Source organism: Maniola hyperantus, chromosome 14 (assembly GCF_902806685.2).
Source record: "Maniola hyperantus chromosome 14, iAphHyp1.2, whole genome shotgun sequence".
Taxonomy (NCBI): Eukaryota; Metazoa; Arthropoda; class Insecta; order Lepidoptera; family Nymphalidae; genus Maniola; species Maniola hyperantus.
Genome location: NC_048549.1, coordinates 9,557,066 through 9,584,362, shown reverse-complemented (window position 1 = coordinate 9,584,362; position 27,297 = coordinate 9,557,066). Strand labels below are relative to the sequence as shown.

Below are 27,297 nucleotides of genomic sequence, written 5' to 3'. Positions count from 1 at the left end.
AAATATAGAGATATCCTTTTCATAAATTGATAACCTACGTCAATTATAATCAAGAACTAATATTGTAAAGTAGAAAATCTGTTAAATTTTCACATTCTATTCTTTTCACTGAATTTGGAGAGGCACAGAGATAGATAGCTTGCATCCCGGGGAAGGACATAGGATTTTTAAAAAACCTAAATCCACATGGACGAAGTTACAAGGATCACCACTGACTACTAATACAGCGATAGTTTGCATCCTGGAAATGGAAAAAGACAACTTTTTATTCCTAAAAATCAAAGAGTTCCCACGGGATTAACAGAAACTTGAATCCACGTCGACACAGTCGCAGGCATCATCCAGTTAAATAATAACCACAGTGAAATTCTTACTGTAATTTTTCAAGTCAATAGATAGGCCTCAAAAGTCATGATCCGCCACTGTACATTATTCTCAAATGACGCAGGGCACTGTCAAACCTTCCTCAGCATCATACAGTGATGGATTGGTACGTACGACTTTTGTTCCCTCCCTCGATTAATTCCGCCCTTGTCTAGGGATGTTCCCTTTAATTAATTGTCAGACTGAATGACGTCACTTCCGCATTATTGAATGCCGATGTCGAATGTAAAAAGGAACAGTGTTTAGACGCGATTGGTCCAATTTTCATTTAGTCCAAGTCACCTTTTCGTAGTTAGTCCAATTCCCGGTTGGTCCAATTCGTGATTGGTTAGATTCCCGGATAGTCCGATTTGCAAAAGGTCCAATTCGAAAATGGTCCAATTCACATATACTTAGTCCAAAATTTATGCCCCAACAACTTTGAAATGATGAATCGTATGCTTAAAAGTCTCTTAGTAACTCATCATCATCAACAACCTATCGCTGACTCATCACTGAATACCTACACGTCTCTCCTCAAAATGAGAAGGGTGTAGGCCATTGTCTACTATGCTGAACAAATACGGAATGGCAGAGTGGTAAATTATTTGACGATTCAAAAGCACTCGTAAAAGTTTACTTCAATGAAAATATATTCTTTTCTATTATAACACCTTTGAGAGCATAATGGAGAACTCTCAAGCATGCAGATTTCTTCACCATGTTTTCCTTCACCGTTGAAACAAGTGATTTTCTGAGAAGTTAGAGGTAGAACCCGGGATCGAACCCTAGCCCCCCCTTACCCCTCCCTTACCCCTGTCTAGCTTATGAAAGTGAAATTAAACAGAACGTAATCTTCATAGTGAAAATGTAATTATTTTCACGTACGTTATTATTAAGTACCTCTACTATCAATTTAGAAATCTTTAAGTTCAAGAGTCATTATGTGCTGGTTTGATTAAACAAATTATAATCTTAGAGCATCTTCTACAGCCTCCTACTAATGAATCTCAGTTTAATTAAAAATTGGCTCTAATTAAACATCCAATTAAATAAAAGCCCTTTTAAAGTCCTAATTAAGAAATTACACTTGACACTCATTCAATGTAAGCTTAGTTCGAGTTCGTACATCTCGATAACGTTTATAGATTTCGAGTAGGTATTGAAATATTCAAATCAACAAATTGAAATGCGTCAACATAAATTTAATCAAAGTGTAATTTATTAAGTAATTGTAACACTCATCTAAAGCCAACGCCAAAAACAACACACAACCTTGATGTTTGTAGAGGAGCCGGCTTTATACTACCGACAAAAGTCGTGCCACCAAGCGATTTCGCGTTCCGGTACGATGCCGTGTAGGCATCGATAAGGGGTATGGCTTTAATAAAACTGCCATAGCCCTTCCAAGTTAGCCCGCTTCCATCTTACACTGCATCATCACTTAGGTACCACCAGAGATCGCAATCAGGGGCTCACTTTTTAACCGACTTCAAAAAAGGAGAAGATTCTCAATTCGTCGGAATCTTTTTATATAATCAACTAGCTTATGACCGCGGCTTACTTTATGATTTTCCGAGATTAAAAGTAAGCCTATGTCACTCTCCAGGCCTTAAACTATACAAATGCAAAAAATCACATCGATCCGTAGCTCCGTTGCGACGTGATTGAAGGACAAACCAACAAACCAATAAACCAACAAACAAACACACTTTCGCATTTATAATATACTAGCTGATGCCCGCGACTTCGTCCGCGTGAAATTAGGTTTTTAAAAATCCCGAGGGAACTCTTTGATTTTCCGGGATAAAAAGTGTCTAAAGCCTATGTCACTCTCCAGGGCTTTATCTATACCCATGCAAAAAATCACGTCAATCCGTTGCACTGCTGCGACGTGATTGAAGGACAAACCAACAAACAAACAAACACACTTTCACATTTATAAAAAGGGTACTGAAGTAGTGAGGTAGTGATTGAATAAGTCTGTGCTTGTACGAAGGGTCCTAATACTAGCACTACATAAAAACCATAATCGTTAAGCACCAAGTGATTTTGCAGCAAATTGGTTTATACAAACAATAAGCCTAGTCATGGAAGCAAAGGTCGGGGGCGCTGAACTGCGATTATATGAAAGGAAATTAAGCAATAGCAAAGTAATAGCCATGAATGAAGCCTTAATTTGAACGAAAATAAGCGTGAAATGAAATATTATATAATGGCAGTTTTACCTTTGACTAACTAGCTTCGTAATGATCAAATGATTGATTTATGAGTGTTTTAAATTGGGTTATGGTTAATTCGTACTTTCATTTTCTTTTCTCTCTACTAGTTTTTTGCATGTGACTTCGTCCATATCTATAGCTTATAGGAACCTTTTTTCCGGTTAAATAGTATGATAGGATACCAATAGGTACATAGCTACATTTTCATATTAATTCACTAACTCATCTCGACCTGTCGCGTACTATATACACCTTCTACACAAGAGGGAATAGTCATCTTCTAGGCAAGCGTGCCATAAGCGCAAGCCCATCACGTAATAAAAAATCTGGCCAATCGAAACGATGAAACTCAATCAAGTCCATTTATTTCGTGAAGCGGGTTGAAAGAAGTGTCGATTTGCAATTCAGATTATATTCAGCTACAGCGGGATGAAGTGCGCTTTAATTGATAGGTGAATGAATCCAGGTGGGCTATAGACTTTTGATTCGATAAAATACTGGCCAAGGAAAAAATGTTTGACATCCAGATCATAATCATGATCAACCCATCGCCGCCGGCTCTCTACAGAGCACAAGTCTCCTCTCAGAGTGAGAAGGGTTTTGGCCATAGTCTACTCGCTGGTCATGTGCGGATTGGTAGACTTCACACACCTCTGAGAACATTATGGAGAACTCTCAGGCATGCAGGTTTCCTCACGATGTTTTTCTTCACCGTTAAAGCAAGTGATATTTAATTACTGAAAACACACATAACTCCGAAAAGTTAGAGGTGCGTGCCCGGGATCGAACCCTCGACCTCCGATTAAAAGACGGACGTCTCAACCGCTAGGCTATCACAGCTGCTTGCATATAAATCTAAATATGTAAAAGAAAAAGGTGACTGACTGATTATATGTTGTTTCAGGTACATATGGCTAGCACTTGTATTATGTTTGACGACGTGTGCAGCCAACGACGGCCTTTTTGGATCGAAATATCCGAATGGTAAGTTTGTTTACATAATATGTGATTATTTTGAAAAAAGCGGTGGTTTTATTGTGGTGGTAATAATCGCAGTACTATATAATCATCATCATCATCAACAACAACCGATAGACGTCCACTGCTGGACATAGGTCTCTTGTAGGGACTTCCACACGCTACGGTCTAGCGCCGTACCTACTATATCCGTTTGCCTACAATTATAGTATAACTTTTGACGACCTCCCTGGCGCAGTGGTGAGCGCTGTGGTCTTATTAGTGGGAGGTCCCGGGTTCGATTCCTGGCAGGGGTTTGGAATTTTATAATTTCTAAATTTCTGGTCTGGTCTGGTGGGAGGCTTCGGCGGTGGCTAGTTACCACCCTACCGGCAAAGGCGTGCCGCCAAGCGATTTAGCGTTCCGGTACGATGCCGTGTAGAAACCAAAGGGGTATGGGTTTAATAAAAACTGCCATACCCCTTCCAGGTTAGCCCGCTATCATCTTAGACTGCATCATCACTTACCATCAGGTGAGATTGCAGTCAAGGGCTAACTTGTATCTGAATAAATAAATAAAAAAAACTAGATGATGCCCGCGCCTTCGTCCGTATGGATTTAGGTTTTTAAAAATCCCGTGGGAACAGTTTGCAACAGGTCGATATGACAAGCGGGGTAAGAGGCGGGGGGGACGCCAAGCACACCCGCACGTCACCCGCACTATCCCGCATCGAGCTAGTGCCGGGGTACTGCGGGTGTGCCGGCCGTCCCCACCCTGATTGCAATCTCGACCTGTCGCGCGCTATAACCTACTTACATGATTTAAAGTTAAGTAAAGTAAAAAAATAATCCATGGCCATTCGGTCTTCGAAATTTGTCCCGTAACGGCTTATTGCCTCTCGTGCACTCGCTGGCAATAAAAATGTACCTCGTAAAACGAAAGGGTTGCGACAAATTTTAAGTCTGTAAAAATGAACGACGAAATTTCCTGGTGAAAATTGCAAAAATTGCATGGAAAAATATATTAACCCGTAGTAATTATTTCATCGCACACTGAAAAAAAGCTTTACAATTTTGTTCAACTTGATCACTATCATCATCATTAACCGATAGATGTCCACTGCTGGACATAGGTCTCTTGTAGGGACTTCCACACGCCACGGCCTTGCGCCACCTGAATCGAGCGGCTTCCTGCGACTCGTCTGATGTCGTCCGTCCACCTTTCCAATTTTCTCATAAATAAATACAATTCCCTGTAATCAAAGATTATATTAACTAATCACTTCTGTATTGAAAAATCTTTAACTGCTATGTATTCATTAGATTGTGACTTACTTACTAGTTAATGATTCGACTTGATCCCTTGAGAACTCTTTGATTTTTGCGGATAAAAGTAGGCTATGTCTTTCCCCGGGATGCAGTTTCTTTTTTCAAATTTCGTCAAAATCATGAAATTATTGATATTTCATGAAATATTTTCATTCTTAGTTTTCATTACCTTTGGCTATTTACTTTAATAAAACGGAACTAAATTAATTGTGTAAATTTAGTAGGTAGAAAATAACATACTGGGGCCAATTCTCATGTACACAATCTCTAAGCTAAACTAAAATTACACGTCTAAATCTATTGCTATCCCTGTCATAATGTTGCTTGCGGTAAAGGATAGCACTAGATTTGACCTGTTAATTTAGTTTAGTTTAGTGATTGTGTACAAGAGAATCAGCCCCATTGGCATTTCCAAAAAGCTAAAAATAAAAATTTATTTCTAAAAACAAAATTACAAATCCGTTTTGTTATTTTTCGTCTTCCCCAAAAAAAAAAGGTACCTAAAGAGATTTGTTTGGGTATATTCAGTAACTGAAGTTTCAGTTTTACGGCGAAAGACAGTTCCGCAGTCATTCGGTTTCCTTCCTGAACAGCTGTATTTAATTAAACACGTTTGGTTTCTTCAGTTCTTAGCGAAACATAAAAACTTTATCTCTAACAACGTATTTACTCGTACAATAAATCTTTTGAAGTACAACAAACCACAATAAAACAAACTTGTACAGTAACCTAGTTGTAACGATAAATTTGTACTGAACTAGTTAAAAAATTAACACTTACTACAAACAATGCCTAAAGGTGTGGACATACAAAACGCAACGGCAGCGACATGTGACAGAAACATGTCCAAAGCGACTCCAAGCAGTCGTTGACCGAGCGAAGTGAGGTCTACGAGTCTAAACTAATCCATAGTTTTCATTTTGTTCGTCCGTCCATCCGTTAAACTATCAGAGTCTTGTTCTGAATGAATGCACTATTATATTCCCAATAACTTCAAATTCCCAAGTAATGTGTAAATCAACATTTTGAACCCAAAAAACAATGAATTTAGTCAAGTAAGAAATAAAATTAAACACTTTTTCACCTGCGAGAGAAAAAGAGAGTGCTTGCCTGATTTTTTGCTGGTTTTTTATACAAACTACAATTGATCGATAGTGCTAGCACCGACAATTTGAAATGTGTGCTTGTATTCTGTTCCTTGTCGTACAAATCTTACATGCATACGCGCGCGTTTTATGTGATGTTCTAATATACATTTACCGTCGTGCGTTGCTGCTTAGCGCTTTGTACATTTCCAAGCCTTTAAACTAAAAGAAGAGCTGTAAAGTGACCATAAAATAAAGATACGTTTTATCGCTTTCCAGATATCCCGGAATACGACTTGCTGCACGCGATCGGAGTTCCTTTCAGCAATCCGAAAACCCAGTACTTCGACGAAGGCCTTGACGGCTTCCCGGCGTACGGACTCAAACCTGGCTCCGATATTAAATCACCGTACAGGCTGTTCATGCCAGAGAAACTGTATGCGGAATTTTCAATAACCGCCACTGTGAGGCCGGCGAACAAGGACGGCGGGTTTCTCTTCTCTGTAGTCAATCCTTTAGAAACTGTTGTCCAATTGGGCGTACAATTAATACCTTCTGGCCCCGGTCTAACCAACATTTCTCTTCTATACACCGATGCGAATATATACGCTCTAAGTCAAACTATTGCGTCCTTTGTCGTCCCGTCCTTTTCTAAAAAATGGAGCCGGTTTGCGTTAAAAGTAACGACTGATAATGTGACTTTATTTCTGAATTGTCATGAGTTTGATACATTACCAGTGAAGAGGAACCCGCAAGAACTGGTCTTCGACTCAGCATCGACGTTGTATGTGGGGCAAGCTGGACCGCTGATTCGAGGTGCTTTTCATGTAAGTAATTTAATATTTTTACAATACTGCGGTCCTTTTTCTAAAAAAGTAGTTTTTGAGTTATCACCAAAAACTTGGGATTTTTCAAAAACTGATGTTTCTAATGCTTTTAGGAAGGTTTTAGTTTCTTCTTTTTAAAAATATCAGTTTTCCTAAATTCGTAAGTTTTTTGGCAGTAAACCACAAGCTTCTTTTTGCTGTAAGCCATTTTTTAGAAAAACGATGGGAGAATTTACCTCTTTTTAGAGAAATTAAAGACTATCTGAATTTTTTTAACTAACTATTGGTTTTTAGTTTCCTATCTTTACTTTATTATAAAACATTTAATTAGTATGGTAATTAAGCCGCCTTGCCACTTCTCTAGAAAACAGTTAATAGAATTGCAAATGCTCGCGCTTTACTTAAAACTAACTGCACTCGAATTGCAAAGCAAGAATTAAAACTACGCTATTGAAGACAATATCTGCGCTATTTACGTTAATTTTGAACAAATATATTTTATAATGCACATATCAAATAGCAAAGCTAACGATAGTAAAATTTTTACTATCGTTCAAATTACATTGTGGCAACGCGACTTAATTTTCGAACAAAACGTTTACGATCACAAACCGTTCTGACAATTTATCGATTGTTAAATATAAAGTTTTTTGGTATTAGGTATATTTACATAAATTACCACTATAAACTTTGATGCATCATCACTTAGCCTTCGTCATCACTACCTTTATAGTTTTCAATTGAAAACAATTACTAAGCCTAGGCTTTATAGTAAGTGAGCCAGTGCGTGCCAGACCTTAGTTATTTTATAAAAGCTGAAATTATCCGCAACACAGGGAAAAACGATCCACAACTATGAAGTTTGGATCATGGTGGCTTTGGGAGATACCTACCTTACAGACACCTTAAGGGCGTCTGGCAGAGGGTTGCCACGATACCAAATGTCTGGCAATGCATGACGTGATTTCTAATACTATTCCGAAGAAAATTTAAAAAATTATACTTTATACTTTGACGTAAATTTTTTACACTTTTATTACCTGTTATCTTCCAAAGCCACCATGATCCAAACTTCGCAGTCGAAGATCGGTCCTCCCTATTTTGGGGACAATACGCAGATAAACTTGCAGCTTTTGTAAAATAACGAAGGTCTGGCACGCGCTGGCTCTTAGTCCATTACCACTTTTCTGAAAAACACTTCGAAATATTGCAATAATATTATGACGTTCTACTGCAATCTAAATTGCAAAGAATGAAAATTGTGACATCTAAAATGAAAAGACAACTTCCAACAAAAACATAGAAACCAAAGTATTAGTATCTATAGTTCTATACCTTGTAGTAGTGACCATCCCTTTCACGTAAAAAGATCGCTGAACTTAACCTGCGCAGTAGGCGATTTAGCGATGTTTTTGGTATATAATAAAGTGAGAAGTAACGGCGGGAACACCTGCTTGTACTGCCGTGCTTTGGTTCGTTCTCGTTTCGCAAGCTTTTGGTAAAAGCTGTACAACCTTAATATTAATATACTTATCTCTGATACAATATCAGAAGAAAACATAATCAGAGAAAATTATTGTAAGCCACTAATTTCTGTCTTGCGCTATAACCATAACGTTCAGTCCATTTAATTTGTGTAAGTAGGCATCGTTATAAAAAGACATTGTGTCAACACGACTTAATTTACACGGTTATTTAACACAAAATATCGTAATTTAAATATAAGGAATAAGATTTTATAAAACAAATCGTCTGGGAATTTGTGGATGATAAGAAATCAAATTATATTATGGAAATTTGAAAATTCACGCTATAAAACATAGTTAACTATTATTATTTATTAATTACCATAGTTTTTCGTAAAAATGGGTAAAAATCGCAATAGGTTCCTAATATGGATTGGCGATACAACTTAATACTTAATGATTAATATTTTTCAATGCTCAAATTTCGTTAAATAATTGCGATCGACATCATTGTATTGTAGACATTTTTTTGATTATCATTAGTTTTAGTACTTAGATACTTTTTTAAATTAAGACAGTCATTAAACCGCTTTGTCACTGCGTAGAACACGGTTAATAGGTCTACTACAACAAACTGTACCGCAATCTAATCTAACCGCACCCAGATTGCATATAGGGAATTAAAACCACGCACGTGCATGCAAATGAATCTTTTTTTTTAATCATTAAAAATACCTATAAATTCATTGATAACTACAATTGGAACGTCTTTATGCAAAATATAGAGGAAAAAAGAGTTTTCCTGAGACGAAAAAATTGAAGAAACCATATTTTTACAAGCTTATATTATACTAGCTTACGCTCGCGACTTCGTCCGCGTGGACTACAAAAATTTCAAACCCTATTTCACCCCATTAGAGGTTGAATTTTCAAAAATCCTTTCTTAGCGGATGCCTACCTACCTAACCTCGCCTGTAAGACTTGCATTGGTCGGCTTATTTGTAATTGAATATATTTAATTCAATGCAAGTAACACACAATATAATCAAGAAAGTAAGAATATCCTTTTATTGGCTTTAGCTGTGGTTTTATATCTTGCAACGTCCAGCTTTAAAAAAAATCATGATAAGTGTTCATTGGTTACTTTTTGCATAACCCTATCCTATAATTAACAAAGTGTCGAAAGACAACGACTGTAGTAACTTATTTTTACGATTGATCAAAGCAGCACCGGCGCGGCTTAATTTCAATATTGAAATTCACTTCCACAAATCAAAAGTCCGATTTATTGATCGTAAAAGAATATCGTCAATTAAATAGATTGACGGTTTAATTCATTATTACAAATCTTTAATTTTTATGAAGGCTATAAAGAACATTGTCACAGAGGGAATAAAATCTTTGGTTTAAGTTACCAAATAGGCTCGGAGACGGTGGTAAAGATCTTAAGATTCCAATCCATACTAATATTATAAATGCGAAAGTGTGTCTGTCTGCCTGGCTGTCTGCTATGTTTTCACGGCTCATCCGTTCAACCGATTTTGATGAAATTTGGTACAGAGATAGCTTGCATCCCGGGGAAGGACATATGCTACAGGAAAATCAAAGAGTTCCCGCGGGATTTTTAAAACCTAAATCCACGCAGACGATTTCACGGGCATTATCTAGTAAATAAAAATCATTTGGTTTGCGTATTACTCTAACTCAATACTGATCCGGGACGTCCAATTAAAAAAATATCATTCTGATCTGATCTATAATCACAAGTAGGTAGGTATAAAAGTAGTACTATTTATATGGGGGGACAGTGTGAAAAAGATAGCACCAGTTTTAAATTTGTGAACTTATCGCTCTTTATTTCTTCTTTCTTTAATACGACTTACTTGTAAATAATTCAAATATAGGTAATACGTGTAATACATAATAAATAAAAGAAAATCTACATACCTACGTAAAACAATATTTCCTAAAACCTATATTTAAAAGATTTATGTACAAATTTAGTATTATCATATCAATTAATATCAGAGTAAATAATTGTAGCCGTTAACCCTAAAGTAACAGAAGATACAGAATTTAAAAAATGTTGAGCTACTCTCTTAGACTATATCATTCACTTATCGATCGGATATCCATTACAAGTTGAGAACTTTTCTATTAAGACCGAGTTGGAACTAGGAAAGTAACTTTTTTCGTTTCCTCCAACTACTTTATGTAATTACCCGACATCTAGGTGTTTGTGACAAGAGTTCCTTAGTTGTTTCCAAACTGTATGTCGTCGATCACTTTTTCACTTAACTATAGAAAAAGTGTTGCTTACAAAAATATTCTAGGAATAATAGTTGTTATAGAGCCAAGAGAGATTGCGTTTTTGACGTCTGTCAGTTACATACAAACACGAGAATTCAACATCAGGGACAGGAGTACGCATATACAAGGTTTCGCATGAAAACAAAATCGTAAAATGCTGGCGGGGGACAGGAGAGAATGCTTCTTTGTGATTGGTGGACTCAAAAGTCACGCAAACAAGACAATATGCGGAATAAGGGTACCAAACGGCCGTGGACCGACTGGAGAGTGACAGGATATTTTTAGCCCAGAAAATCTAAGAGTTCCCCGGGATTTTTAAAAAAACTGATTCCACGTGAACGAATTTGTAGGCATCAGCTAGTTGAAAGTATTTTAAGAAAAATAATTATGTACACTGGGCATAAATTTATGTAATGACAAGCTTATTCTCTAAAACGGAAACTAAACTATCTAATCTAAATTATATATTATAAATTATAGTGCTTATAGTGTTATCACTTATCACAGTGTACATTAAATAAATAAATAATAAATAAATAAACTTTTATTTGCTGGGATGTGGGTACATGTAGGTCTTACATCAGTTTAGGCACACTCACACCTTACACACTTTGGTCCTGGTGTGCAAATGGTTAATGAATATTATAACATTAAAATTCATTCTAACGAATTCTGGTTCATTGTAACGAACAATGGACCTTACGAGGTTAAGTGCATGTAAAATGTGGCGCTACTAAAGTAAACTTCAAGCAGTACTTCAAAGCGAACCATCCCCTGGGGTCTCTAATTACGTATTTGTACAACAACCGAGCAACACGGCCTTTAAACTGTTTTGTGTAATAAACTACGAGATAACGACACCATCAATCACGGTGGTTAGAACTGAAATAATGCTTTTGCTGTATTCCTTGTGTGCGAACTTATTACACATGGGGTTGGGCTACGGTTGCCAAGGGTCCAGCTTTAGCCGGACATGTTTTGGCTTACAGTGCGACAAGGCTCCCTTGGCACTTGAATAACATTGACAGGGGGGCGCTGTTGGAGAACAAAGGCTTAGAATATTCAAACAAGAACAAAAGAGGCACTTGAGGGCAACTTTAGTTCTGATTATCGCCACGCGCCAAGATAGCCTTGTCGCACTGTATTACAGTCGTGTCCCGAAAAATATTTACGTATCCAGTTCACCCTGTCCGCCTTTTGTCCGTATAAAGCCTTTCAGGAAGACGTGAGACGTTCTGCGGTACCTGTAAGTACGCGACAGGTAAGATGACAATCGGGGTATGAGGTGGGGGGCGCCCCCGCACAACCGCACGTCACCCGCGCTATTCCGCACCCAGGTTAGCGCGAGGGCGTGCTATACGTTGTGTGTGAGGCATAGCTTAGTATAGGTACACCGTGCAGCCAAATTAAACTTACTCTGATATTGGTGCCGATTCTCTAGTACACAATCACTAAACTAAACTAAATTAACAGGTTTAAATCTAGTGCTATCCTTTTTCGCGAGCAACATTATGACAGGGATAGCACTAGATTTAGACGTGTCATTTTAGTTTAGTTTAGAGATTGTGTACAAGAGAATCGGCCCCATTATCTGTGAGATTATGTCCATTAGAATTACCATCTCTCACATTCTAAATTTTATTAAATAATAAGTACCTAACGGTTGAAAATTTTTAGGATTTATATATATTTTATATTTGGTTTGGATTATATTTCGTTTATTAAAATCGTATAACTGTTATAGAAATATTTAAATATTATCTTAATTTAATTGTAAATAGTATGAACAGTCTGCCTAGTTATAACAGGCATATTATAACCTGCTTCCGTTATGTTATGTTACTTTACATTAAATAACATAACAGATAGATTTTCTACACTGAAATAACGATGTAGGGATCATTAAAACAGTTTACTCACAAGCTCTTAGACTGTGACAAAAACGAAGTAACAATCCATGTGAACTGAATATTCACTGGTTCAGCGTCAAGCGAAGCATATTAATTTAAAAGCGTCGCTTTTAAAACCTTCCCACTGTGTTAAATCTAGGACAGAGAGAGAAAAATTTTACTTAGTAAGTTTCTGAATGGAAATTTTTCTCCAGTTCTCTAGCTGGGAAAAGATTATCCTATATTAGAGCAATCTAGCGCTTAAAGAATGAGCTCTATAACTTAATAATAGTAGTCTAAGATAATGTGATTTATCTTGTAACACCTTTATCATAAAACATTAAGTAAAACTACGGAAACATTATATTATTGTAAGAACGAACTCATACAAGGTATGAATAGACATCTTTAGTCAAGCGCGCTTCAAACTATACCTCATAAGACAGATTGTCGTACTAGGTACAAAGACAGTGTTCAATTTTTAACCGACTTCCAAAAAGGAGGTGGTTCTCAATTCGGCCCGTTTTTTAGGGCATTTTTTTATTTGCGTGTCGAAGTAAAGTAAAACAATTCCATTTGTTCTAAATTCTAATTTCGCTCTTTTTTGTCGAATTGCCTTATCGGTTGTGTGTATAGGTAATAGGTAGGTACCTAAATAATATCTTGATACTACCTGCTATACTAATTACTAATAGGATTTCAGTTTTACCTCGTTAAAGCTAAGTTACACGAAATTGAGTGGTAGTGAACTTATCCGATGCAAATTGGGAGTGTCCCCATAAACTTGAAGATGTGATGATGCAACGCGATCTTGTTGAAGTTCGCGAACTTTACCTCAACTTGGACAGCTAGTGAGAACTCAACTTGGATAGCTAGTGAGAACTAAGAAAAACAAACTAAGCGCTGGCTTCGTTACAAAGTTAAGACGTGATTAGAGATCTGGTTCTGAGATGTTCGATGAACAATTAATTTTATCTTATGATACTCATATTACCTACCCATACAATAGAAGTAGAGCCATGATAGCCTAGTGGTTAAGACGTACACCTCGTATTCGGGAGGTCGGGGATACGATCCCGGGCACGCACCTCTAACTTTTCGGATTTTTGTATGTTTTTGCTTTAACGGTGAAGGAAAAGATCGTGAGGAAACTTGTATACAGGGCCGGCTTAAGTGCCTGCCCTGTTATTAAGATTTCTGTGAGTACCTAGTCCGCGACAGGTCGAGATAGCAATCGGGGTATGAGGCAGGAGGACGCCCCGCACTCCCGCACGTCACCCGCGCTCGTCCACACCGGGTTAGAGTGGGGGCTGTGCGGGTGTGCGGGGCATTCTCTCCCTAATTGCTATCTCGATCTGTCGCGTACTATACCTACTGTTAAGTAGGTATTTTAATCTAACCAAGAAAATCTTGCATAAATTGACAATGACATGAGCACTTCTGCAGGAAAAAAATCCAGTGTAGGTAACTATAATACTTGACCTATCATCATCATCATCATCAACCGATAGACGTCCATTGCTGCACATATAGGTCTCTTGTAGGGACTTCCCCAAGCCACGGTCTTGCGCCGCCTGAAACCAGCGTCTCCCTGCGACTCGTCTGATGTCGTCCGTCCACCTAGTGGGGGGTTTTCCAACGCTGCGTCTTCCGGTGCGAGGTCGCCATTTCAGCACCTTGGGACCCCAGCGTCTATTGGTTTTCCGAACTATGTGCCCTGCCCATTGCCACATCAGCTTCGCACCCCATTGAGCTATGTCTCTAGTTCTCCTACAGATCTCCTCATTTCTGATTTGATCACGTAGAGAAACTCCAAGCATAGCTCTCTCCATTGCCCGCTGTTACCCGCTGAGTGACTCTGATCTTTCTTATGAGGCCCATAGTTAGACGACGTCTATCAGTTTTATTTACATATTCTTGACATCTAATAGAAATTTAAATAAAAAATTGTAAGCGCAACTCACTCTTGACCGGTTCTCCTTTTCTCGTGTAAACAACTTTTAACTAGATGAGATTACAACGCCCGACGATAATGTCTGTATTTTCACTGCAACTGACTTCCTCTGCAATTTGCGCCTGAGGCTACAATGCGGTTAAAGTCAAGATAATATTTTTTGACTTCTGTTTTTTAACCTGCATCTTGTAGGAGAGGAAGCTTTAATACATCAACATTTCTTAACACAATAAATTATTATTAAACAAAAAAAAATTAAATAATGCCCGCGACCGCGTTCTAGTACTTTTTTATTTAATAGAGATAGCAAGCAAACGAGCAGGCGGGTCACCTGATGTTAAGTGATTAGTGATTACCGCCGCCCATGAACATTTGCAGCACCAGAGGAACTGCCGATGCCGACCTTTCAGGAATTTGTTGGTCCGCCCCTTGAATAACCCCATGTTCTACATAACCCACAACCAGATAAACAGCTACTAAACCAACGAGGCAGCTAGGCAAGGAATAAACAATGTCACTTATCACCTTAAGTTTAGAAGGAAGCTCAAACTTAGTTTGTTTTTCCTACTTCCACTAGAAACTGGCTATCGTAGTACTAGTTCAGGTAAACTTTTGCGAACTTGGTCGCCTTTTGCATAACCACCTTGTTTAGGTACGTTACAGTAGGGCTACCAACCAACCTCTTCGTCTTATGGCTTGGCTATTGCTTTTTTTATCATTCACAACCGATATCGATAATTACAGGTATTTAGACGGAGCGACTGCCATTTAAGATTAAAAGAGTATTAGTAATTAGGTTTTAAACAATGTTTACTCATAGGCTATTTGAAATAGTTACTCGCAGTAAAAAACAATCAAAATTCATAATGTTGGAACTGGCTGTAAACTAAATTGTTTATATTTAAATATGTTCTTATTCTTATTTTTTTTCTAAGAGTTTTTTGTTTTACATTCGATGACATATTAGCTTACTTCAAATATATATCTCAAACAGGACGTCCAAGTTTTTCTTTTTACTGATATTTTTCCTATAAATTCTAAATATCCCAACACATAAAATAAACTGAAATATTTGAAAAAAATTACTACATATTGTTCATAAACTTTGGCAACCCTAAAGTTACATGCCAAATTGCATCGGATAAGTTAGGTAAACCGTAACTAAACTTAGGATTTAAATATAAATTATGCATGATTTAGTGATATCAACTAGCAGTTTGTAAACTTTAAGCCAGGTCCCACAGCTGGGTAAAATCCACATTATACAGGAGAGAATGATACGTACTTTTATCGTTCGAAATTTCTATACTTACCTAGATTTACCATCCAAGCGTCTTCTTTTCAAACCTCTCGAACACAAATTAGGATAAAAACAGGCGAGATGCGAGGCATACTTTAACCTGCTCAACTGAAGACGCTGTATAAACCTGCCTCAGCCAGAGCCATGCCGTTCAATGGAGCTTCCGGCGAGCCATAATTTTCTGATTCCGGACCCAAATGAGACTGTACGAACCACCTTTAGAGAGGGAGGGACGAACGAAAGTATCCATTTGAGCAGACGCTAAGTTTTTCAACATTAGCAAAAAAACTTTGGAAATGAGGAGGTTTCCAGGCAATGTTCGAGAAAATTTTCATAGATGGCGCTGAAAACTACAACCACTAAAGATGGAAAATAATACCTATATCTATATGATTTATGATTTAATGTTCAGGTCGTGTCAATCAATGACATAGATGAAGAGTAAGAGCTAGCGTGCACTGCAATTTTCCTTACGTTTCATTCCCCACAAAATCTGTGAACTATATATAGAAGTAATTAATTAATTTCGCATCCGATTTAAATTGAAAAATTTACATCGGACATAAGGGGAAAACCTGAAAACCGTGAATTTAGGGTTACATCACACAAAAATTCAATTCAATTCAATTGTGGTCATGAACTAATAATTAGTATTTTCAATTTTCGAGGTAATATATCTATATTAAGTGGGGTATCATATGAAAGGGTTTTTACCTGTGCATTCTAAAACAGATTTTAATTTATTTTTATGCATCATCGTTTTTGAATTATCGTGCAAAATGACGTTAAAATACGACTGTAGTACGGAACAATCGGTGCGCGAGCCTGACTCGTACTTGGCCAGTTTTTCACATTTTACTTGTAGATACGAGTACGCCAGTACAAGTAATGGCTTAATGGCAGAGGCAATGGACCGAACACATACCATTAACGTACACACCATCAAGTTTTCAAGGAAATTTCCACTCCTGTGGTTGCATTACATACTCTAAATGTAGCTTTAGCCATTTTTAAACGAGCTCGTTCTACATTCTTTTCTTTGTAAATGCATTTTTGACTACGAAAATGGTTCAATGAGGCTAAACTGAGTGTAATATTTTCAGGGTTCATGTATGATGATGTAGGTTTGTGAGTTTCTTTGTGCCACCATAACTTCCAAATGCCTGAACCGATTTTGAAAAAAATCGTTTTGGCAGAGCAAATTGTGTATTTAATTACTACTTGTTTTTGTGCATCGTTTTATTATATGGGTAGGCTCATGTTTATGATATTAATTAATACGGGCCAAATTATTTGATAGACTGATAGGAATACATCAATAACAGTGTTTACTTTTTAACTACTTACTTAAATTATAAATTATTGTTAATTACATTGTTATCGAGATATTTTCAGCCATTTGAGAGAAATTTTAATGGAATTTCCAATAAATATGTTATTTAGGTAACTCCGAATTAGAAATTGGCAAAGTTTCGATCAACATTGCTGTCTTGATCAAGTCTTAACTATTTTAATCAGTTGTGATACAAACAAGGAAGTGCCAAACAGTCAAGACTTATTGACTTTAACTTCACATTTCAAAAGAACTTTCTCGTCAAAGGAAATTCTTATCCTACGAAATACGAATTGAAGTTAATTATAATATCGGAACCAATTTATTATTCGTAGGTACCAACATAATTAGCTCAATCATGTGCCACAGGTATCGATATTATCACACAATAGGTATAAGTCCCGCAAATTGCTATTGCGCTGGAACCATGTCTTATTAAGATCGAAATGACGTTATTTTGACGTCTGCCGAAATAAAAATATACCATCAATTGGAAACTTCAGTCTAGTCATTTTAATGCGCGTGGCTGCCATTTTAGTGACGTCAGCGTCACTAAAATGGCAGCCACGCGCATTAGCAATTTACAGGACTTATACGCGTTCCCGAAATATTTATGGTATCGACAATATAATATCAATTTGGCGTCCGATTCAGTGATACTCTCTTGCTATTGACTAAAATGCATTGTTGCAGCAAAATACCATTAAGTCAGCCAATCAAAACAATTGAAATCATACCTTTTAAAAAAAAAAAGAATATTAGCCTAGTTTATAATGCTAGGAGTAGGGTACGACAATAGTACAACGGCTGGGGTTTGAACCAGCGACCTTTCGGATTTCAGTCTGCTTCTTTAACCGTTGAGCTATTGAGGCCATGATTGCTACGGCTTTTCCGTAATCGACCAGGTGAGGCTTACCGACGTAGTTCGACAAGTAGGTACGATTTCAGGATTGCTATCTCTTGTGATAGTCACTCTCAGGCTTACACTATCCCAATATTAGCTATCACTGTTGCAGCAAGAATACAACAGAACCACGATTTATGGTATTGGTACTTTAACACCTAATTGTTGACCTATGACCCCCCCACGCACGTGCTTATGTGAGTTTATGGAAGTAGCACGTACTAATGCAAGACATCCCACCCACATTAACTCAAAACCTTTTTGACTTCTAAGGAGGCGTCAATTCAATTTACGATGTAGAGAGATTGGCAGCTTTTGTTTTATTCGAGACGCCCTCTTATGTCCGAAATAAATCTTTTTAACAGTTTTTGTGTAACACGTTATTAAATATACCGTTTCTGAATGACTTTATTACTTTTGCATTGTATTTTTTATAACTTCATGGTTCTTATCTAAATCTATATATATAAAAGGAAAAGGTGACTGACTGACTGACTGATCTATCAACGCACAGTTCAAGCTACTGGACGGGTCGGGCTGAAATTTAGCATACAGATAGCTATTATGACGTATGCATCCGCTAAGATAGGATTCTTGACTCATATGACTCTTCAAGGACTCTTGAAATTCAGCCCCTAAGGGAGTGAAATAGGGGTTTGTGTAGTCCACGTGGACAGAGTCGCGAGCATAAGCTAGTTTAGGTATAAATTTGATAATCTAATAAAACGGCTACTCACGTTCCATTTTTATTGTGACGTAGATAATAATAATTAGGGACGAAAATTACGTGGGGGAAAACTTCTTGTTTCGTTTAATTTTCGGATCGATGTTTTATGTTCTTGGCTGAATTTTTATCCTTGTATATTTGCCAAATGTGAGGTTTGGGTATCATCTCAGTCTAGATCGGCCGGTTGTACCGCGAGCACGTGGTAACGTAGATAATTACACGTATCTTTTGCGAAAGTCATCGCGTCACCTAGCGACGTGAGCGTACCTAATCTGTGACGCCGCAACGTACCGAGCGTTGTAAGCAAACGCACGTGGCCGAACCGTTATGAATACTTTTTTTTTTATAAGAATATTAGCCATGTTAAATGACTAATATTCCCCTTTCCTCTCCTACTAAGCGTCAGGCTTGTGCTAGGAGTAGGTACGACAATAGTGCAACGGGCGGGGTTTGAACCGTCGACCTTTCGGTTTTCAGTCCACTCCTTTACTAGTTGAGCTATTGATGCTCTAAGGTTATGAATACTTACCGGTTATATAATGAATTTAGAAATATTTTATTAGCATGATGTTAAGTGAATGATAATAATTATTACGTTATTGTAATATTATTGCGCTTACATGATTAGGTTCTAACTTCTATCTATCCCATGTAGAGATAGATATAGTTTTACAATACCATTTATAGCGATAACAGTGACTATTGCAATTTTTCTGATTGTATTCTTTTTGTAGCACTATTTAAATATACCTTACGAAGTTACGACATCTCCTACCAGCGCAGCGTGCGGTTTTATCTAACGCAAAGATGGCAAAGATACAATACCTACTTGGAATATTTTTTTAATTAGTTTTTAATTAATTAACTATTGTATTTTATGAGTTTTTCTCTGTAACATAACTGTATTGATTGTATTGTGGCGAAGTTTATTTTCGCCCAAAAAAAGAATATTTTTGGGGTCTGGTCAATACATTTTTGCCATCGATGATTTTCGCCATTAAAAATGAGAGATTAACTGACTGACATAAATTAATGTAGAGCTCAAAGCTAATAGTCTAGAAACTTGCAATATTTCCATGTAGGCTCTTCTAAGTATATATCTACCTATTCGTCAACCTCCCTGGCGGACTGGTAAGCACTGTGGTCTTATTAGTGGGAAGCACCGGGTTCAATTCCTGGCAGGCATTTGGAATTTTTTAATTTCTAAATTTCTGGTCTGGAGGGAGGCTTCGGCCGTGGCTAGTTACCATCCTACTGGCAAAGCTGTGCCGCCAAGCGATTAAACGTTACGGTACGATGCCGTGTAGAAACCAACGGGGCATGGGTTTAATAAAAAAAACTGCCATAACCCTTCCAGATTAGCCTGCTTATCACTTACCACCAGGTGCAGTCAAGGGCTAACTTGTATCTGAATAATAAAATGAAATAAAAGTATTATTATACTTAATGCCTCATGCACCCATTCTTTGCGCTACCTACCGCTAAAAATAATAATTTTAGTTTACTTTAAAAAAAGTAAACTGAAATGATTATATTGAATTTTTTAGAATATATAATTGGAGTATCGTTCTGACCAAAATATGCTTTGGCGATACTGTGTTCGTGGTCTGTTCCATTTTTATGACTATTCAAAGCCTCAAAGCATTGTGGCATTGTTACATAACTGACAGTTGCTGGATTCTTCGAACATAATATTTTGCGCTGGATAGAAGTGTTGTCTTAGTACAAGTTTACATAATATCTCGATAACGTAAGCAAACTTCGAGAGTTGAAATACTATAATATTAGAGTAAACCAGACTTAAGGATGGCTCACCCTATACCGTGTCGGGCCCGAGCCGAGTGTCGGCCGTGGCACGATCACCGAGCCGGTTCCATTACAAAGACGACCTCGACCTCGACCGAGCACTAACCGTTGCGCCGTGGTGCAGTATACTCGTCCAAGCAAAAATAGTGTAGACTACAATCATGTTGAATTTTGACGATCTGGAATTAGCGGCTATCGCGATCGCTCTGGACGATGAAGAATTTGATAAATCTTCAACTACAAGGGGACGTGCAACAGACCATGACCGAGCTGAGGCGGGACCGAGTTGTTTCCGAGCGTTGTCCGTTGCTCGGCCGTCACTCGGTTGCCGCTCGGCATAGCGTGAGTGTGTCCATACAAAATATATGTAGGTAATATTAGTTGACCGTGCTACGGCCGACGTTCGGCTCGGAGCCGACACGGTATACCGTGAGTCATCCTTAAGCTCACTTGTTTTTACATTTTATTTCACTTATACATTTACAGAAAACGCTCCAAGTGAGAACTTGGTAAAATATAAACCGATAGTTAATTACTTAAAAATATCTTCAAATTAACCACATTCAGGTGAATCACAATTCACCTTTAGTTTAAGTAACCCCAATTTACATATTATTGTAGTATTTCGATACTCGAAATCTATTAACGTTGTCGAACTGTGCGAGCTTGTGCTAAGGGTACTGAATAGTGCTTGGCAAGCGCGGGCAATTGTGACCTATCTTATGAATTTATTATTCGGCCAAAAGAGAGGAAAAAAGGTCAAATACTGGCACACTATGTTTGAGCGATTATTTTGTAAAGTAGGTCAGCTAGAACAGCTTTTTTATTAATTTACTAGCTGATACCCGCAACTTTGTCCGCGTGGGTTTAGATTTTTATAAATTTTATAATTTTTCGGAATAAAAAGTATGTCCGTCTCCAAGATACGAACTACCTATTAGCTTTCGAATTTATATATCAGTATAGATATTATATTGAAGTGATTTAGAACTTTCTAAGTGATCTTATAACCCATAGAGATCGCTGTTGTTAATCTGTTGTGACTTTAATAAAATTGATTAAAGCCTTACAAAGTTACAAGTTACTTCGCTGAGGAAAAAAGATTTGCCGATTTTTTGCGGAATAAGGGCACCGTTATAAAACCAACTCGGTATTATAATATGTTATACGGCCATACTTTAAGGTTAAATTATTGAACTTCTTATTATCAGTCAATATTATTATGTTACCATAATTAACCTTACTATTTATGGCAAAATTAAAAATGCTATACATTTGAGCCTCAATAGCTCAATCGGTAAAGGAGTGGACTGAAAACCGAAAGGTCGACGGTTTAAACCCCGCCAGTTGCACTTGTCGCACCTACTCCTAGCACAAGCCTGACGCTTAGTTGGAGAGGAAAGGGGAATATTAGTCATTTAACATGGCTAATATTCTTTAAAAAAAAAATTAGAGGCACCAAAAATAATATTATTCTCTTTAGAGTTCAGTAAATAATAATCGAATAAGTCGTTTTAAAAATTCAAGTCCATTTTGGAACAACATTACATCTATCATGTTGCCACAGTGAATATTTTATCGTAACGTTATTCAGTCCGAGCTGTCACATTTACCGATAAATATTCGTTTTGAACGGGAACCTACCTATAGTTTTACTACTTTTTTGCTGATATATTTTTATAACGTTTATATATAACGTTATTTATATAACGTTTTATTTTATTTTCTTCACACATTAAGCCTCAGTGTTAAACATCTGAGGCTTGATATAGTAAATAAGACCTTATAAAAATCAGTATTTGTCTTGTCTGTCTGTTTGTTACCCATGCGCTCGCGTATCGATCAACTGTTTACTCGTAAGTCTATTAACTTTTGCACAGATGTTCTTTTAAATAATTTTCTTAAGTAAAGTAAACCTACACTTGAAAGAACTTTCGAAACAAATTTTAAATATGTACTTATCAAAAATTGTGAAACCAGTGGCCCTACCGCGGTTGTTTGACAGCTACAATGTCACGATCGCAATCATCTCTGATTGGTTAATGCTCGCTCACTATTGGCCACAATGCATTGTTGCAACAAGAATCGCACAAATTCAGCCAATCAGAACAATTGAGATTGTAATAATGATTGATGCAGGTTTTAGACAATCGCCCTACAGATTTATTAATAAAGGTCAGTGGTCGAAGCGCACAAGTTTTCATTACATTTCGCTCGTTTAAATGCCTCAGTCGAAACGCACCCTAAGGCTAGAGCTGCCAAAAACCGTCGATAGGAGCTGAAAGTCACGAATTATATTCCAATTACTATCCCCTTTTTAAAATCTCTTACAGCAACACTTTCACTGTAATTAACGTATTTTAGCGTAATAAATTCAATGGAGGCGGTGCAAACGGTTTATCTGTAAGTAGGGTGACCAGATAAATAAATGATTTTAATGGATTTTATGTAAAACGATAGAGCCTAGAGATTTTTCAGGTAAAATCACAGTCAAGTTACTCCTTAACGGCAATCTCACGATCAACTTGAAAGAGGCATAGCTATGGTAGTAGAAGGCTGAGTCTAGATAATTAGCCAGACCGGAAGCTTCCCACCAAAATAGACTTAAGACACTTGACCGTTGACCTAGAATTATGAAATTTGGCATTGTCCAGCCGATTAAACTAGTGCCTCACTATTAAGGAACATGGCGCTCACTTTAAGTCAGTCAGTGAGTAAATCAAAACTTTTTAGATATGCAAGTGTCCTCAGTTTCCCATAATTAGTCAATCATAATGGTGATCCTACTAGTAACTGACTTAGTGCGGCGCTTGAGATAACGAGGTCGGACCCGCAGACTGGGCGACGCCGGTATATTGACAGTGGAACGCGTAACGACTACCACTGGTAATCGATTCGAACACGATAAAACTTCTCGAGTCGATGTCGAGCCGATTAAACTACACTGTAGGTACCGACGACATGATGTTAGTATAGGACCCTCTCTGTTACGTAATCCCATACGAATGACTGAGACGAAAATCAATCAATCACGAACATGTTCTGAAATAAACATTGGAAATTAATTTCGAAATTGTTTGCAAAAACATTCGAAATTCATTTTTAGGGTTCCGTACCTCAAAAGGAAAAACGGAACCCTTATAGGATCACTTTGTCTGGCAAGAAACCTACAGGGTAGGTACTTCCCGTGGACCTAGAATCATGAAATTTGGCAGGTAGGTAGATCTTATAGCTAACATTTGGGGAAAAATCTGAAAACCGTGAATTTGTGGTTATATCACACAAAAAAAATTAAATTGTGGTCATGAACTAAAAATTAGTATTTTCAATTTTCTAAGTAAGATAACTATATCATAGGGTATCATATGAAAGGTATACATATACCTGTGCATTCTAAAACAGATTTTTATTTATTTTTATGTATCATAAGTTTTTGAATTATCCTGCAAAATGTCGAAAAAATACGACTGTAGTACGGAAGCCTCATTGCGCGAGCCTGACTCGCACTTGGCCGGTTTTTTTTTTAAAGTATCAAACTGACCAACTCTCGAGATATGAGAGCAGCTTTATACTGAGTCAATACATAAGTCACGTATCGTACAATTAAATGTATATAACAAAAGACCATTGCTAGGGATTAAGCTCCCCTAAGGAAAATAAAACCCGTCGCAGTTCCTCCGAGCCTGTAGCCACTCGGATAACGAGGTCAGCATCGCAGACTAGACGTCGCCGGAGTTATCGACTCCTACAGCTGATGCTGCCAGATTCCAGTAACTTGTAACTAGTAGCTACTCTGTGAGCGGGCGAAGTGTAGCGCCGAAATATTTCTCACCGTTTTTTCGCGATTATATTATAGTACGTGTTGTGCTGTGTTAAAAAAATTAAAAAGTAGACAGTTTGAATATATAAATAGATATTAATATCTAATATTCTAAAATGCTATATAGGTATAATTTTAAAAGTTACTAAAAATAATAAAACGGCAAATCAAATCAAATCAAATCAAATATTCTTTATTGCACATGTGGGTATGTATGTATATACAGATGTTACACTTATTATAGTTTCACCACAAATAGCCATATTATGGCATGCAAAAAAATAAAACTAACTCCTAAAAACTAAAACCAACTTACTGACTTAAATTACAATTGAATTATCTATTATTACTATTATTTAATACAGTTAATAATTATATTTTATACATACCTACTAGATTTAACAATATAATACAATACAATTTAAAGACTGCTAATAAAATAAATAAAAAATGCTACAACTTATTATAAATTTGTGTCTGTTAAATACTCTTTAATGGAATAGTATCTTTTATGTAGTAAAAATTCTTTAATTTTATATTTAAAAGTTTTAATGTTTAGCTTTCGGTCAGCCAATGATGCTGGTAGTTTATTGTACAACTGAGGTGCCATATTAAAGATACTATTACCAAAAAGTGCGGTTGTATGTTGCATAGGACACAGTTTATTCTGTCTACGCTCATTCTCAGAATATACGGCGCAGTGTGATTCCGAAATCTTTCTCTCTGTTTTCGCGCGATCGCATTAGATAGGATTTGACTATTTTAATACGTCGGGTTTTTTGTATAAAGAGTGAGAAATACAGGAAAGAGGGGTTTATAAGGCTTCGGGATAATTACCGATACCTAATTTAGAAAAAGCAATTTCAGCAAATAAATATTTACTTTACCTACTTATATGAGTGGATCATCATAGGTAAGGAAACCCAACAAAGTGAAATAGGTTTCTAAAGTTTATACAAATCACATAATTCCATTAAAATATTATTATTGGTGTTTTAAATTATACAGAGATTTATATTATAAAAGCTAAAATTATTAATTGTAAATCTGCAGGGCATTAATTCAAATAAGTAAATAGCATTAATAGTTTAAATGAGATGATCTAATATTTGCATTCGAATTAAATTCTAACTCGTTGGCCGCAATAGAATCAAACTAATGCAAATATCAAATTCATCGGTGTTGTTTATAATTAATTTATAACATTATGTTGGTTTGTTCTAATGTTTTAAATGCTAGACTAATTGCAATTAGATATTTAAATTAGGTATGGATTTTATTCGGACAAAATAATTTGAATATAATTGGATTTTTGCGTTGCGTGCTAATTATTTATTTCACAAAATATGACACAGATTAACCTCGTTGGTCTATTGGCTAGCTTGAGCAGGTCATGAGGCTATTCTGTCAAAAAGTTCTCAGTACTAGCAGCCCGAAGTAAGGAAGTTGGCAATGTTAGATCCCTTGTGCCGGTTTTCGGTCGTGTTAGATTGCTGTCCCACAGGAACATGAAAATAAGGAAATAGAAAGTGCACCTGTGTTTGCGCACACACTTGTGTCATAAAAATAATATCTTCTGCTTTTTTGGCCGATGAAGTTGGCCGTCGTGGCCGAACTTTGGTCGAGAGGAGGAATATTTTACAAAGTTTCAGAGGCGCTGGCTATAGATTGAGGTGGTCCTTTTAACTTTGACATGTTAGTTTGACGCATATAGATATGTAATCTCGAACTAAAACTAATAAGTACTCATATTCGCACCGAATAAAAAAAGATGATAATAATATGAGACTATATTCTACATTGAGACTTCGTAGTTCCAACATTAAATCTAAAGTTCAAGATCATCCAAGTGTTTGTGGGTCTCTCAACACGAGTTAAATTCCACTTAACACAATGGAGCTGCGCCAAATCCATCGCCAACTTTGGAAAGTTGTGCTCAGACACTTGACACGCTTTAAAATACTTCATTCCCGCAACCTCTCCCGATATCGGATTTAGATCTCCGTCTATACATTTTGTCTCCAATAATATAATATTTATGGCCTGCTTGGATTCTGGGTGAGCTCGGCTGCCTGAAGTGAATCGGTTGGAAGCTACACCAACAACAGTCAATAACGTCTAAGTGCGGAAAAGAGACCCATGTCAGAAGAAGAAGACACAATTTGTCGTCGTTGTCAGTTAATAGAATTCCTGATAACAGTCTCTTGCAGAGACTTCCACACGCCATGGTCTTGTGCTGCTTGTATCCAGTAGTTTCCTGCGGCTGTTTAATGTCATCGGTTCACCCAGTGGATGATCTTTCAACACTGCGCTTTCCGTTGCGAGGTCGCTTATCGGTTCTCCGTGGTTCTTTGAGACATGTGCTCCGCCCATTGTCACTTCTTCGTATCGTAACTCGTTGAGCTATGTCAGTTGGTCTAGTGCTCTTTATTTTGGACTGTGCTCTTCCCTATTCACTTGTATGCAACTCGTTGAACTATGTCAGTTTGTAGGTAAGCTGTGTCACTGGTTCTTTTACGGATCTCCTTAATTTTGATTATAACCATTTGGAGCAACGACACGCAACTCTCTTTCTCATCATCATCTCTAAGCTTTATTATCTGGTCTCTAATTAATTATTATCGTATCTCAGAGGCACCTCTTTAATTACAAAATATGTAGGAAAAATCTGTTTACTCTCCATTTCATTGTATCTGTGTGCATCATTCGATTGAAAGTTTCAAGGTGTATTGGACCCCGATTCACTAGAACCTAAGATGTGACTTAGGCAGGATATTATGCAAGTAAAAGCGAAAAAATCTAGTTAAAAATATTAACCTTCTTCTGGTGCAGTTGGCTAATAATATTCTTCCACACCCATTCTACATCCTAGTTGAGTAACTGTACAGTACCTATTTTAATGTAAATAACGGGTACATACCACGATTATTATTTTTTTTTTGTAAGAGGGTAGTTCGATATTGCCCTTGACAGCTCGAACTTCATCTCTCGCAGCACCGTAGTCC

At 37.1% G+C, this 27,297-nt stretch overlaps 1 protein-coding gene across 9 annotated transcripts in view; it reads left to right on the top strand.

The window, feature by feature from the left end:
- The window catches only part of LOC117988160 (collagen alpha-1(XVIII) chain-like), a 196,824-nt gene that overhangs the window by 118,136 nt on the left and 51,391 nt on the right, over nt 1-27,297 (top strand). For all 9 annotated transcript variants that reach the window (XM_069503081.1, XM_069503080.1, XM_069503077.1 and 6 more), the window contains 2 exons: nt 3,490-3,569; nt 6,236-6,783. In XM_069503081.1, the coding sequence (XP_069359182.1) occupies nt 3,490-3,569; nt 6,236-6,783 (628 nt within the window). The remainder of the gene's footprint in view (nt 1-3,489; nt 3,570-6,235; nt 6,784-27,297) is intronic.